The sequence below is a fragment of the Diplotaxodon limnothrissa genome, linkage group LG9, assembly GCF_057381915.1.
Source record: "Diplotaxodon limnothrissa isolate DT_005_m linkage group LG9, D_limnothrissa_male_GT1.1, whole genome shotgun sequence".
Taxonomy (NCBI): domain Eukaryota; kingdom Metazoa; phylum Chordata; class Actinopteri; order Cichliformes; family Cichlidae; genus Diplotaxodon; species Diplotaxodon limnothrissa.
In genome coordinates, this window is record NC_140604.1 from 5330122 (window position 1) to 5344093 (window position 13972).

The 13972-nt window shown below is 40.8% G+C and overlaps 1 protein-coding gene across 2 annotated transcripts; it reads right to left on the reverse strand.

Moving 5' to 3' along the window:
* Window positions 1-9752: 9752 nt before the first annotated feature.
* Window positions 9753-11423, reverse strand: LOC146625023 (E3 SUMO-protein ligase ZBED1-like). 2 transcript variants are annotated; one of them, XM_085361892.1, is made up of 3 exons: window positions 11195-11423; window positions 10572-10927; window positions 9753-10160 (listed from the first exon to the last, which is right to left on the reverse strand). In XM_085361892.1, exons 1-3 carry the CDS (start codon window positions 11421-11423, stop codon window positions 9753-9755), a joined length of 993 nt encoding a protein of 330 aa, XP_085218018.1. The 2 variants fall into 2 exon arrangements, with proteins under 2 accessions (XP_085218018.1, XP_085218019.1); XM_085361893.1 differs by lacking the exon at window positions 11195-11423 and having other exon boundaries at window positions 10322-10741.
* Window positions 11424-13972: the final 2549 nt, after the last annotated feature.

Here is a 13972-nt window from a genome sequence, read left to right on the forward strand (position 1 = left end):
ATTGTGGCCACCACCCTTACGTCTTATATATAGGGACCAGTGTTGGGTAAGTTACTTTAAAATAGTAACTTAGTTACATTACTAGTTACTTCTCTCAAAGTAACTCAGTTACTTCAAGTTACTCGTTACTTTCAAAGTAACTAGTTACTAGGGAAAGTAACTTTGGTTTTACTCAGAATTCTCTTGTTAATGTGTTGCTTCCATAACTTTGCCAGTCTTCTAGCTTGCTTACTTGCCACAAGTGCACTGTGCCACCTACCAATAGAAAGGAAAAGATAATGTGCATATTTCCACGAGAGAAATCCCACGCCTGGACCGTCATTGACTGCTGCCATGATTCTAGCCTACGTCATAGCGTCATGTGCGCCTTTTACATCCAACACAAAAACTGCAGTCGTGGTGCTTTGATTGTACTCAGAACTCGGAAATTCTGCCTTCTGAATAGGAAGATGTAGGCAACACCAGACTGCAGATGAGCTGCATACAGGGCTTGACTGGGACAGAAAATTGGCCTGGGCATTTTGACTAGAGACCGGCCCACCATTATAGGAAAAATCATAAAGCCTTTGAATGAAAATAAACACTGTTGTGACAGTGATGTACACTGTTCTGATGGTATATATGCATCAATCTATGAATTGTTTGTTGTAAGATTCAGATAATTATTTTTTAAAAGCTATACATTTTAAATGAGAATAAGAAAGAAAAGTATTTCTTTGTGCCCCCCTTTCCCCGTTAATGCCCTACATGCCCCCCTGGCAACACTTTGCTAGATCCGCCCCTGCACAGTTACCAGCTGTCAGCTACCTAAAAAAGGATCCTGGTGTTATTTGTCTCTCAGAAACAGTTCATAACCTCCCTTCAACTCATTCATGTCACCTAAAAGGTAAACCTGTTTCTCCATCACCTGTTCAGCTCTGATGATTCAGTAAGGACATCTCCTGGTTTCATCTTCATGTTTCCCTCTCACCAGATAACCAAACCATATCATGACCAGCAGCTTTTTTGCAGCTGTGGCTCCAGCCAACATCAGCTGATACTAGAAATTAATATTAAATAAATTCTAACAACAGCTGATCAAGCTTAAACGTGCTGCTGTTGTTTAGCTCGACATCCGCTGGTTTCCTCTTTCGGCGCAAAGTGAGCGATAAACAAACAAGAGAGCCGATCAGCTGATCATTGATCAGTTTCATGATTGAAGTAGAAACAGGAGAGGGAGGGGGAGAGAATGAAAGAAGAAGAGGCAGCTGTGCAGCATAAACACAGAATAACTCCAGCTTTGTGCCTTTTTCATTGTAGCTGAATTACAGGACAAACTGTTCCTTTTCACCTCAATAAGAAACGCGTAATATTTTCTCTGAATACCAGACGGGACGGTTGGCAACTCTAATAACTTATGAACAAAATAAAGTTCAACATCAGTATCATAGCACCCACCCAGCTGTATAGAAACTCCGTCATACTAGCTAGCACGCAGTACGGAAAACGTCAGAATAACGAAAATAAACTCCACCTAAACTTGGTTCATATCTGACCCAGAGAGACTGCAGGTCATAACTTCTTACCTGAAGTTCAGTTCACACTTGGACCGGCGGCCGCCTCGGGTCTCTTTTCCTTCTGTGTCCCTTTTCCTTCATCCACCTGCTGGCCTCCACCACTTGCTAATGTTACTGAATCTGTGGAAGCTCTGCGATAGCCACCACACGAAGTAACGAGTAACAACCCTATCTAAATCCCAGTAACGACTAACGCGTTCCTGATTTTGGCATAATAACTAGTTACCGTGCTCGTTACCACAATAATAACGTAGTTACTGTAACGCGTTACTTAATAACGCGTTAGTCCCAACACTGATAGGGACACAGACAAAGAACATTCCACAAACTCTTACATGTTGCTCCCTGTCACGGGGGGGGGGGCTATACCTTCTCCCTCACAGAGAGAAGTATGACCTTGTTTTCTGCTTGGCCGTCACCTAAGGATTTACATCCCTGATAAGGAGAAGGAGTCCCACTATCTGTTCAACGTCACCCATTACCATGGCCTCACTGTGTTAACATTCCACATGCATGCACACTGGTGACAGGAGTGCTCTTACTATAATAAAGTGAGAAAGTAATATTACTATAACTAATATGATATGATTAAACATGTGATTAATACATGAGAAAAGAAATCTGCCACCACATTCCACCCTTTGTGATACCACAATTAAGAATTGAAAATAATTAAGAATCACATAAAAACACATGGAGATTTCTTGTCTAACTACTGAACATCAGCACTATTGCGTACTCAAAGAATTCACAATGTATATAGTCAGAAGGAAAAAACAAATTCACATTTTATGGTCATCTTCTCTCCATCTGAGTCTCCACCCTTTGTTCGAATGATGGCAGTTATATCATAAAAGAAAACACAATATGAGATCATTTACAGAAATGAAACAGCATTTGTTTTTCATCCGCAAAAGAAAACTTCAACCTTAGTTACATCAAGCTGCTTTTTCATAAGAACCTGTTGTTTAGACAAGGAAGTCTTTCAGTGTGTGATATATTTTCCCACTTTATCATTAAATCCATTCAACCCATGTTTCCCATTTTATTAACTGTTTCTGTAAAAAAAAACCAACTCATCCCCAGTGTTATTAGGGATTGAGGCACACATGCCTCACCAAACATCACACGCACTCCTTTGTGCCATTCTTATTTTACTTGTCCAGATGTTTGCCATCAAGGACAGTGAATATGTCTGAACCTGTAAGGCAAGGCAAGGCAAGGCAAGTTTATTTGTATAGCACAATTCAACAACAAGGTGATTCAAAGTGCTTTACAGAGACATTAGAAACAAGAACAAATAAAAAGCATGATTTAAAATTGATTAAAACAAGCAAATAAACTAACTAATTAACAAACAAACAAACAAACAAACAACAGTATATAAAATCAAAACAGATAAAATCAGAACAGTAGATAAAATCAGTAGTTAAATGTAAGTTTTGAAATTTAAGCTTAAAGTGTGGATTTGGTGCTTTATTCAAATGCAGCTGAGAACAGGTGAGTCTTCAACCTGGATTTAAATAAACTGAGTGTTTCAGCTGATCTGAGGCTTTCTGGGAGTTTGTTCCAGATATAAGGAGCATAAAAGCTGAATGCAGCTTCTCCGTGTCTGGTTCTGACTCTGGGAACTGATAAAAGACCGGATCCAGATGACCTGAGGCATCTGGATGGTTCATACTGGGTCAGGAGGTCATTGATGTATTTTGGTCCTAAACCATTCAGAGCTTTATAGGCCAGCATCAGAACTTTAAAGTCTATCCTCTGACGGACAGGCAGCCAGTGTAAGGACCTCAGAGCTGGACTGATGTGGTCCACTTTTTTGGTCTTAGTGAGGACTCGAGCAGCAGAGTTCTGAATGAGCTGTAGTTGTCTGACTGATTTTTTAGGTAGACCTGTAAAGATGCTGTTACAGTAATCAAGCCTACTAAAGATGAATGCATGGACTAGTTTTTCCAGGTCCTGTTGAGACATCAGATCTTTTATCCTTGTTATTGTCTTAATGTGTTTTTCTAAGTTTAGGTCTGCATCCATCACTACACCCAAATTTCTCGCCTGGTTTGTGGTTTTTAGATGTATAGATTGAAGTTCTCTGGTTACCTGTAATCGTTTTTCTTTGGCGCCAAAGACTATTACCTCAGTTTTGTTTTTGTTTAGCTGGAGAAAATTGTGGCACAACCAGTCATTGATTTCCTCAATGCGTTTACCAAGAGCCTGTACAGGGCCTCGGTCTCCTGGTGACATTGTGATATATATTTGTGTGTCATCTGCATAGCTGTGATAGTTTATTTTGTTGTTGTTTATAATCTGTGCCAGTGGGAGCATGTAGATGTTAAACAGAAGGGGTCCCAAGATGGAACCTTGGGGAACTCCACATGTGATACTTGTCTGCTCAGATGTGAAGTTACCTATTGATACAAAGTATTTCCTGTTTTCTACGTATGTTTTGAACCAGTTTAGTACAGTTCCTGAAAGACCTGTCCAGTTCTCCAGTCGTTTGAGTAATATGTTGTGGTCAACTGTATCAAATGCTGCACTGAGATCCAGTAAAACTAGGACTGACATTTTTCCACTGTCTGTATTCATACATATGTCATTAAACACTTTGGTCAGAGCGGTTTCAGTGCTGTGGTTCTGTCTAAAACCTGACTGGAAGGCATCGTAGCAATTATTCTGTTTTAAGAAGTAACTGAGCTGTTGAGAAACTGCTTTTTCAATGATCTTACTTAAAAACGGGAGATTTGAGATCGGCCTGTAGTTGTTCATTTGTGTCTTGTCAAGATTGTCCTTTTTCAGTATAGGTTTGATTACAGCAGTTTTTAGTGATTCTGGAAACACACCTGATAATAAAGAAAAGTTGACGATCTGTAACAGGTCTGACTCTAAAGTCTTTGAGACCTTTTTGAAAAAACTTGTTGGCAGGACATCTAAACAGCAAGAGGAGGAGTTCAGTTGACCTAAGATGTCCTCCAGGTCTTTGCTGTTAATAGGTTGAAACTGTTTCATGGTGTTTAAACAGTTTTTTGGTGGACACAGTACATATCCTGGATCTGCTGTTGATGTACCAATTGCTTGTCTAATTTTTTGGATTTTTTCAGTGAAGAATTTGGCAAAGTCATTGCAGGCCATGGTCGAATGAAGTTCAGCTGCCACTGACACAGGAGGGTTTGTTAGCCTGTCAACTGTAGAAAATAAGACCCGAGCATTATGGCTGTTTTTAGTGATGATGTCAGAGAAGTAGGACCTCCTTGCATTCCTCAGTTGTAAATTATAATTGTGAAGTTTCTCTTTATAAATGTCATAATGAACCTGGAGGTTTGTTTTTCTCCATCTGCGCTCAGCTTTCCTACACTCTCTTTTTTCATTTTTCACCAGTGTGGAGTTTCTCCATGGAGACTTTTTCCTTCCAGAGATAACCTTCACCTTAATGGGAGCAATAGTGTCCATTACATTTAACATGTTAGCATTGAAGCTATTGACGAGCTCATTGACTGACCCTCTGGGCAGGTCAGGTGTTAATGGGAAGACCTGGTTAAAAATTGCACTACTGTGTTCAGTACTGTAGGTAAATTAATACAACAAACATATACTAACACTGGTGTTAGTGCTTCTCGAGTTCTAGAGTAAAACTCAGAAGTAGCCATGTATTTCCACACAGCCAACATATATCAAACACTTCAATTTTTTACAACAGATTGATAGATCTTGCCTCTCTATCTATGCAGTGTACTGCACTCCTTACTATTGTAGGGCAATCGACCCATTTAAACAGTGTAAACCCTCTCAAAGGTATTTACAATTATCTTTACTGTGCCCACATCAGTGATTGGGGAAACCAAAACAACCACATTTAACTCTGGAAGAACTACCTCATTCTTTAGGTGCTTCCAGCATGTTTGAGATCAAAATCCCTCAATGAAATGTGATGAACCCAAATCTTTACCTTTAGGGTGTCAAACAATGTGTCAAAGTTCCATACACATGTCAAAAGAACTCACAACTGTTGTTACTATGTTTGCTCAGACAATGAGGGCCTATAATGCACTTAAGCATCGGGAACTGACATGCTAGAAAATCAGTCTAGCTACCCTACAAAATATACACAAGTAATTATTAGTTAAGTTGCTGTAAAACTTGCATGCTATAATTACTCCAATCACTTTTACTCAGGCTCAGGACTCTAACAGAGTTTGTGATGTTCAGAAAGTCATGTAAATGCCTATCATTTATAAAATGATTATTAACGTCACACCAACGACCTCCTTAACTTAAAAACATACTAAGCTTTCCAGGGAAACTGATTGGCTGTTTAAGCAGGTGTTATCTGCATTCATTCGCTGATCCCTCTTTGGGTGCCACGGAGTCTGCTCTGCAGTCGCTGAGTTGGAGCTTGGCATGCCATTGTTGGAAGAGAGCGCTCTTTTCACCCCTCACACTCTCGTTCCAACGCAGCTTTATGGTTATTGCTGTGGTTCTGGAATCTTCTCATGATGGCTGATAGGGTCCCAAACTGCACGACCTTTGACCTCAACCATTGCCTGGCCTGTCAGCTGTGCTATGAATGGTCCCTGCTTCTTGCTGAGTTTCTGAAGACCTCTGATCAGCACCGAGTCTCCGTCAGGAGATTCCAGCCTTGGGATGATTTCTTCCAGCAATACTCTGGCTACTGCACCTGTATAACCTTACTAGGAGGAAAAACTTTTAACCATTTGGAAAATTTATAACAGCCAACATCAATCCACATTCTCCTTTCAGTTTAGTGAACTTTACTTATAGGTTATCAAAACCTCACCTGAATATGGGTGTACCACCTGTATAGGTTTAATACCTGTACATGACCTGTTAATCCAACAAATAAGCCATGGAAAAATCATCATGAAAAAACTCATGGAAAACATAGAAAGAAATGTTTCATGTTAAACCTGGAATCCCTTCTTTTGACACATGGTCTCTCCCATGAGTCAACTCATCAGAATTAGGAGAATAACAAAAGAAAAGGGCTAGTTAGATCATTTCTCAGACAACATCAGGGCTTCTCCTCTGGAGTAACTTCGCTCCAGCCCTGTAAACCCTGTGTTAGAGAATAAAATTAGTATTAATGTTATGTTAAGTGTGTCTAACTCTTGGCTCTGCCTGGAGCCTGCATCCACACCACAATTACCTAGAAACCAAAATCAGTGAGTAAATACAAACTTCACAACAACTGTGGGGTCGTAGGAGTAATAAGGCATCCAACACCACAGACACAAGTGTGTCATGCGCAGTTTATTTCCTCAAATCATTAGAAACACTACTGTTGCCATAATTTGCCCAAACCATGGATCATCCCATGTGTTTAATCAAAACTACTGTAACCAGTAGGGGTGCAACGATATTCGTATCGATATTGAACCGTTCGATACAGTGCTTTCGGTTCGGTACGCATATGTATCGAACAATACAACATTTGTAATTTATTTTATCAATTTTCCTTCTGACGATGCTGTCTGTGTTGAGCGCTCAGTGAATCTGTGTTCGACTACTCCGCCTAGGCTGCACTGTCCAGCGCAGATCCACTGAGCGCTCAACACAGACAGCATAGTCAGAAGGAAGAGCGCAGGGCAAGCTAGCGAGACAGAAGTTAAGCTCTGCTTGCAACAAGCAAATTGAACCTCATTCAGATCTGGCGTTTGGAATTATTTTGGTTTTCATGTGACGTATGACCCTGAAGGTAAGCGAGTCATGGACTAAAGTAAAACAGTATGTTGGATGTGCCATGCAATGCTCAATTACATTGGTGTGAACTAGTGTGTTAGCGCAGTTAGCTCGTTAACGTGTTGGCCGTCTAGCCCCATGCACGGAGCGATCGGCGGTAGCTCGTTAACGGAGATTTGCCGTGTTGTGGCGTTAAGGTCATTTCAACGAGATTAACCTGAAAGCACTAGTGGGAACACAACGAATATGACTGCACATTTACGCCGACATCATCCTAGTGCAAAGACAAAAACAACAAGCATGCTACTAACTTTAGCAGAGTCATTTAGACAGCTGTTAGCACATGATTCTCCTTATGCTGCTGAGAATATAGCCCAGAAGAAGCGGATAGTATAGCTTTTATTTTGGAAAGAGACATTTCTCTGTAATAAACTCTCTTTTCCAAAGATGAGTGATTCCTCAATCAGATACAGGGCTTGCAATATCGCTAGCCCGACGTCCCGGAGCTAGCGATTTTTTTCAGTCGGGCTACCAAAACCTATCTCTTCCCTGCCCGTCGGGCTATTGTACGAAAAATATATGTCAATGCTTTTGCATTCTTTCAGAAATGTAGCTGGGTAATTATGTCATTGGCATTGGTGAGCCACTGTCAATATGTGACATATTGAAATCGTGTTTGAATTTGCGCTTGTTTTTTTGCTTTCACTTTGCAATCGTGCGAACTGTGTATAGAGAGCGACAGCACTGATCTGTGAGTGATGATAATTTGTGCACCAATTCCTCTGACATCGTCTTATCAATCGTTAGCTTACTATGCAAACATGACAAGTGAAATCTCCCGCAGCAAGCTTAAACATGTGAGAGGTTGATCGCGCAGAGAATCGCTGAGCTTATGTGAGTGCATGTGTAAAAGCATTTCAGTTCTGCTGAGCCAAATAAGACAGGTCAGGGTGAAGAAGTGACAGCCAAAGAAAAGCTTACCACAAAACGGAGAAGTTATGACAAATCAGACTATAAGGCAAAAAGAATGTGCAGCTTTATGGTTTCATGGACAAAAGAATTTCTGTGGCTGCAATATGATGAGCTAAATAACCAGGGCTGCACATAAGTGGTCCGCAGGTGCGCATTCGCTGTCAAAATAAAAAACACGCACAAGGGTTAGGGTTAAATTTAAAAACTGTACTTTTGAGTTAAAATATATATTTATAATTTTAATAAATGACAAATTAAAAATGCATGAACATTTTTTTGTATCGAAAAAATATCGAACCGTGACACCAAAGTATCGAACCGAACCGAACCGTGAATTTTGTGTATCGTTGCACCCCTAGTAACCAGTGACTTTTCTTAAGTAATGTCACTCGTTTTCACACTATGAGCTCAACAGTGATATGTTCTGTGTTCACTGCAAATCCTGCTTCATCTTCACTCATGTCTGTCTGTGTCTGTGCCGAATCCTCCACAAAAAAAAAAATTAGCAGCGGAGCGTCCAGAGGTCAGGTCTGGATCAACAGATTCCAGAGGTGCTGCTGTAAATCATGTGGTCAACCCTCCTTTTCTGTGAAAGAAGTGATGCTGATTTTAACACAGTATGTGTTTCACACTGAATACACATTTCCCCACTGTAACATTTAACATTTTCCAACAAAACAGTGTGATACTATAACCAACAAGCAGCCAGTAAAACCGCAGTTTCTTTCACACAAAAATCAGTAACACAGAAACGTGCTATCTAAAGGGTTAAGTCTGCAGGTCCCACACACTATCATGTGAACCTACAGTCCCCCTTCCTCTGGTCTCCGTCATCCTTCTGCTCCTGCAAAAACAAGCAAACTAAAACACATACATCCACCCTTTTTTCACTGTTTTGGGGTGGATTAGGCATTAGAAGTGACTAATCCTAAAATAACTGCATTCCTTAGTCTCAATCTCAAGTCAATCACACTTAGTCCACATCATCAGTCCAGTCACAGTCCAGTCATGTGCAGTCATCCAGTCACATGCAATCGTACCAATCATTGCTGATAGTGGAAAGTAGGGCTGCTCGATTATGGCAAAAATGATAATCACGATTGTTTTCAATGAAATTGAGATCACGATTATTTCACGATATTTATTTAACAATAACAATAACAATGCATTGAATAATTGCTTTAAAGATTGTCAAAAAATAATATAAAATAATGTGCAAATTCTGATATGCAAATGTTTGCAATATAAAAGATAAATAAAAAAATGTAAACATTAATGTTTAGTGAACTTCAAACTACTGCATAATATTTATGCATACAAATAACCAAACATCAAGGCAAGCTGTGTAGCCACACAATGCACAATTGCATCAAACTGACATTGAGGTATGTCAACTAAAGTTGCTGCCTGAACAAAAATAAAATTAAACAATGAAAGTAGTACCTTTTTATAAGAAATAAATAAAAACTAGAAGGCCCGAGTCCCAAACAATCTCAAAATGGCTCAACAAAACATGGTTCCTGCAACCTTTCAAAGGTTTTTAGCCAAAAACACCAGCCTATTGACATGATCAGGCTTCAGGGATGCACGCAGGCAGTTGACAACATTTCCACCAATGCTAAAGACCCTTTCTGATGAGGCACTTGTGGCTGGGATGCAAAGATATTTCTTTGCCAGGATGGAGAGTCGTGGGAAGAGGTTCTGTGATAGCTTCCACCACCCCAGTGGGTCTTCCTCAGTGTCCAGGGTCCCTGCCTGGAGGTAGGCCTGAAGCTCAAAAGCTATGGCCTGGTCCAGTTGAAGAGCATGTTCTGCACCTGGAGCTGTGCTGTGAGGGGCCTTAAAGAAGCTGCTTAGGCCCTTTTTTCTCTTCTTTTGGTTTGATGCACCATCATCAGCAACCTCCGTGTTACCAACGGGTGTCCCCATCACTGCAGCCTCCATGGGACAAATATAAAATGACAGCAAAACAGAATGAGGAACCAGTTTTATCTGTCTCGGGTTTGGCATTCTAAAATACAATCCTTAAATAATTACTATAAATAATGATAGATACATGGATAGATGGATAGATAGATGTTTAGTATCTTTATAAATACCATGATGGACTTCATTTCCATTGTCAGTCTGGCTTTTATTGTCTCTTGGCTGACCTCGCTTACATATCTCAGTTTGAACCCTGGGTCCAGTGGCCATGTCAAGCAACTCTTGTGTTGGTGAGTCACCATACTTTTCATTTAGGTACTCCAGTATTCTCCTCTTGATGTATTTTGAGAGGTCTGTGTCATCATCTTGCTCAGCCAAGATTGAGTTGTTAAATAGGTGGAGTGTTGGTTTTCTTAAAGACACACTCACATATTTCTCTCCAGAAAGTGCATCAGTGAATTCAACCAGAGGTCCCAAGGTCTTGTTGATGGCCTCAAGGACATCAATGTCCTGCCATGAGGGGATGAGGTGCCTAGTTCCTTTGTCTTGGGTGAGGACATGGGCAATGGCCTTCTGCTGCTCAAGGACTCTGGAAACCATGGCCTGCCTAGATCCCCATCTGGTTGGACATTCAGTCTTTAAGGAGTGGTCTGGCAGTTTGAGGTCTATCTGTGCCTTTTTCAGCTCTCTCTCTTTTTTAAAACTGAATGAAAAGGTGCTGACCACTTTTTTGCAGACCCCCACTGCACGCTCAATCCTGTGATCTTTCATGGCTCTTTCTATAAAAACATAAAAAATATAAACAAGCATTATCAGGATGATGATTGTCATTTCCTTGAGTGTGAATGAATAAGAAAAAGTGATGGTAGCTTATTTATGTGTTTGTATAATTCATAGAAAATGTGTATGATTGTGAGAATGAATAAAAGTATCTCTGAATTTAAATCGTTTTTTATTTATTATATTCATTCGAAGCATTATGTTGTATACCTATTGAAAGAAAATCACATTATGCATCATATTCAGTAGGAATTAGGCCTACTCACCTATGGCCAAATGTAATCTGTGCCCAAAGCACTGGAGCCTCATCCAGCCATTCAGTTGTGCAGCCAGTATGACATTTGCAGCGTTGTCTGTGGTTATACAGACGAGTTTACCCTCCTCCAGATCCCACGTAGCCAGTGCTTGTTTCAGACCTGCAGCTATGTTCTGCCCTGTGTGGTCTTCTGGGAAAAATGATGTCTGGAGACATTTCGTTTTCATGTTGAAATCCATGTCAATGAAATGTACCGTGAGGCTCAAATACGGCTCCATGGTGCGGCTTGACCACAAGTCCGTTGTGGTGGCAAAATATTGGGCTGTAGCCACTTCCTTTGCGACACCATCATGACACTCATCATATCAAGCGGGAATCGCCACTCGACTAAAATAGTGATGAGATGGCAAGTTATACCGTTTGTCCAAAGTGTTGATTAGTTTCTTAAAGCCGGGTGTGTCCACTGTGTTAATTGAGCAGTGGTCTTTGGCGAGGAAAAACGTTACCGCGTTTGTTATCGCCTTGTGTCTCTGGGAGCTGGTGGGATATTTAGTCGCGTTGTACATGGTAGCGTGAATGGAGGTCTGTGAGGATGAAGCATGTGTTGTTGAGGGTTTTTCTCTATGCTCCTTCATTGTTTGATCGTATGTCACTTCGTGAGCGGTCTTCAAATAATTGAATAAATTTGTAGTGTTGCCCTGTGGTGCAGCTACAACACCGTAGCAAAGTTTACACACTATATCGACTTGATCCACGTCGGACTCCTCGAACCCATAATGTTTCCACACCACTGAAGTAGTTTTACCTCGCTTTTCAACCAACGGCATTCTTTCTTTAGCAGCCATTATCCTCTCCTCTCCAAATAACGTCTGCTTAGCTTTCCTCAGGTACTCTTAATTGATGTGACGCGTGTTCGAAACGCAGAGAGGTGCGCTCGATTTGCCACCTCGCGAGAGTAAAGCACGAGGGAGGTGCTAATAATCGGCTCAGTCATTTTTAATGATCGTTGAAAGCCCAGATCGTAATCGTGATTAAAATTCGATTAATTGAGCAGCCCTAGTGGAAAGCCGTGCACAAATTTAAGTATCCACTGACAGCAATATTACGTCATTCCAAAAATAAAAACAACATGTTAAAAAAAGAGACTTTTCCATTTGATTACATTTTGTATGATGGATTATGCAGGAAAAAGTAGAATTGGGCTGAAAGATCTATCACTTTATCACCTCTTCAGGTTGTAAATTGTGTTGTAAATTGTGTTTTTAAAAAGTAACTAAGTAACTAAGTAATTAATTTTTGAAAATAAGTCATTTTTGAAAATAAGTCATATATATATATATATATATATATATATATATATATATATATATATATATATACACACATATATATATATATATATATATACACACACATATATATATATATATATATACACAGTGGGGCAAAAAAGTATTTAGTCAGCCACCGATTGTGCAAGTTCCCCCACTTAAAATGATGACAGAGGTCAGTAATTTGCTCCAGAGGTACACTTCAACTGTGAGAGACAGAATGTGAAAAAAAAAAAATCCATGAATTCACATGGTAGGATTTGTAAAGAATTTATTCGTAAATCAGGGTGGAAAATAAGTATTTGGTCACCTCAAACAAGGAAAATCTCTGGCTCTCACAGACCTGTAACGTCTTCTGTACGAAGCTTTTCTGTCCCCCACTCGTTACCTGTATGAATGGCACCTGTTTGAACTCATCATCTGTATAAAAGACACCTGTCCACAGCCTCAAACAGTCAGACTCCAAACTCCGCCATGGCCAAGACCAAAGAGCTTTTGAAGGACACCAGGAAAAGTATTGTAGACCTGCACCAGACTGGGAAGAGTGAATCTACAATAGGCAAGCAGCTTGGTGTGAAAAACCAACTGTGGGAGCAATCATCAGAAAATGGAAGACATACAAGACCACTGATAATCTCCCTCGATCTGGGGCTCCACGCAAGATCTCATCCCGTGGGGTCAAAATGATCATGAGAACGGTGAGCAAAGATCCCAGAACCACACGGGGGGACCTGGTGAATGACCTGCAGAGAGCTGGGACCAAAGTAACAAAGGTCACCATCAGTAACACACTACAACGGCAGGGAATCAAATCCCGCAGTGCCAGACGTGTTCCGCTGCTGAAGCCAGTGCATGTCCAGGCCCGTCTGAAGTTTGCCAGAGAGCACATGGATGATACAGCAGAGGATTGGGAGAATGTCATGTGGTCAGATGAAACCAAAGTAGAACTTTTTGGTATAAACTCAACTCGTCGTGTTTGGAGGAAGAAGAATACTGAGTTGCATCCCAAGAACACCATACCTACTGTGAAGCATGGGGGTGGAAACATCATGCTATGGGGCTGTTTTTCTGCCAAGGGGACAGGACGACTGATCCGTGTTAAGGACAGAATGAATGGTGAGATTTTGAGCCAAAACCTCCTTCCATCAGTGAGAACTTTGAAGATGAAACGAGGCTGGGTCTTCCAACATGACAATGATCCAAAACACACCACCCGAGCAACAAAGGAGTGGCTCCGTAAGAAGCATTTGAAAGTTCTGGAGTGGCCTAGCCAGTCTCCAGACCTCAACCCCATAGAAAATCTGTGGCGGGACTTGAAAGTCCGTGTTGCTCGGCAACAGCCCCAAAACATCACTGCTCTCGAGAAGATCTGCATGGAGGAATGGGCCAAAATACCAGCTACTGTGTGTGCAAACCTGGTAAAGACCTATAGTAAACGTTTGACCTCTGTTATTGCC

Coding starts and splice junctions, on each gene's coding strand:
- LOC146625023 (XM_085361892.1), bottom strand. CDS start 11,423: ATGGATTTCAACATGAAAACGAAATGTCTCCAGACATCATTTTTCCCA. Junction 10,928..11,194: donor CAGATTACATTTGGCCATAG/GTGAGTAGGCCT, acceptor ATGTTTTTATAG/AAAGAGCCATGAAAGATCAC. Junction 10,161..10,571: donor CTGGAGAGAAATATGTGAGT/GTGTCTTTAAGA, acceptor TGTCCCATGGAG/GCTGCAGTGATGGGGACACC.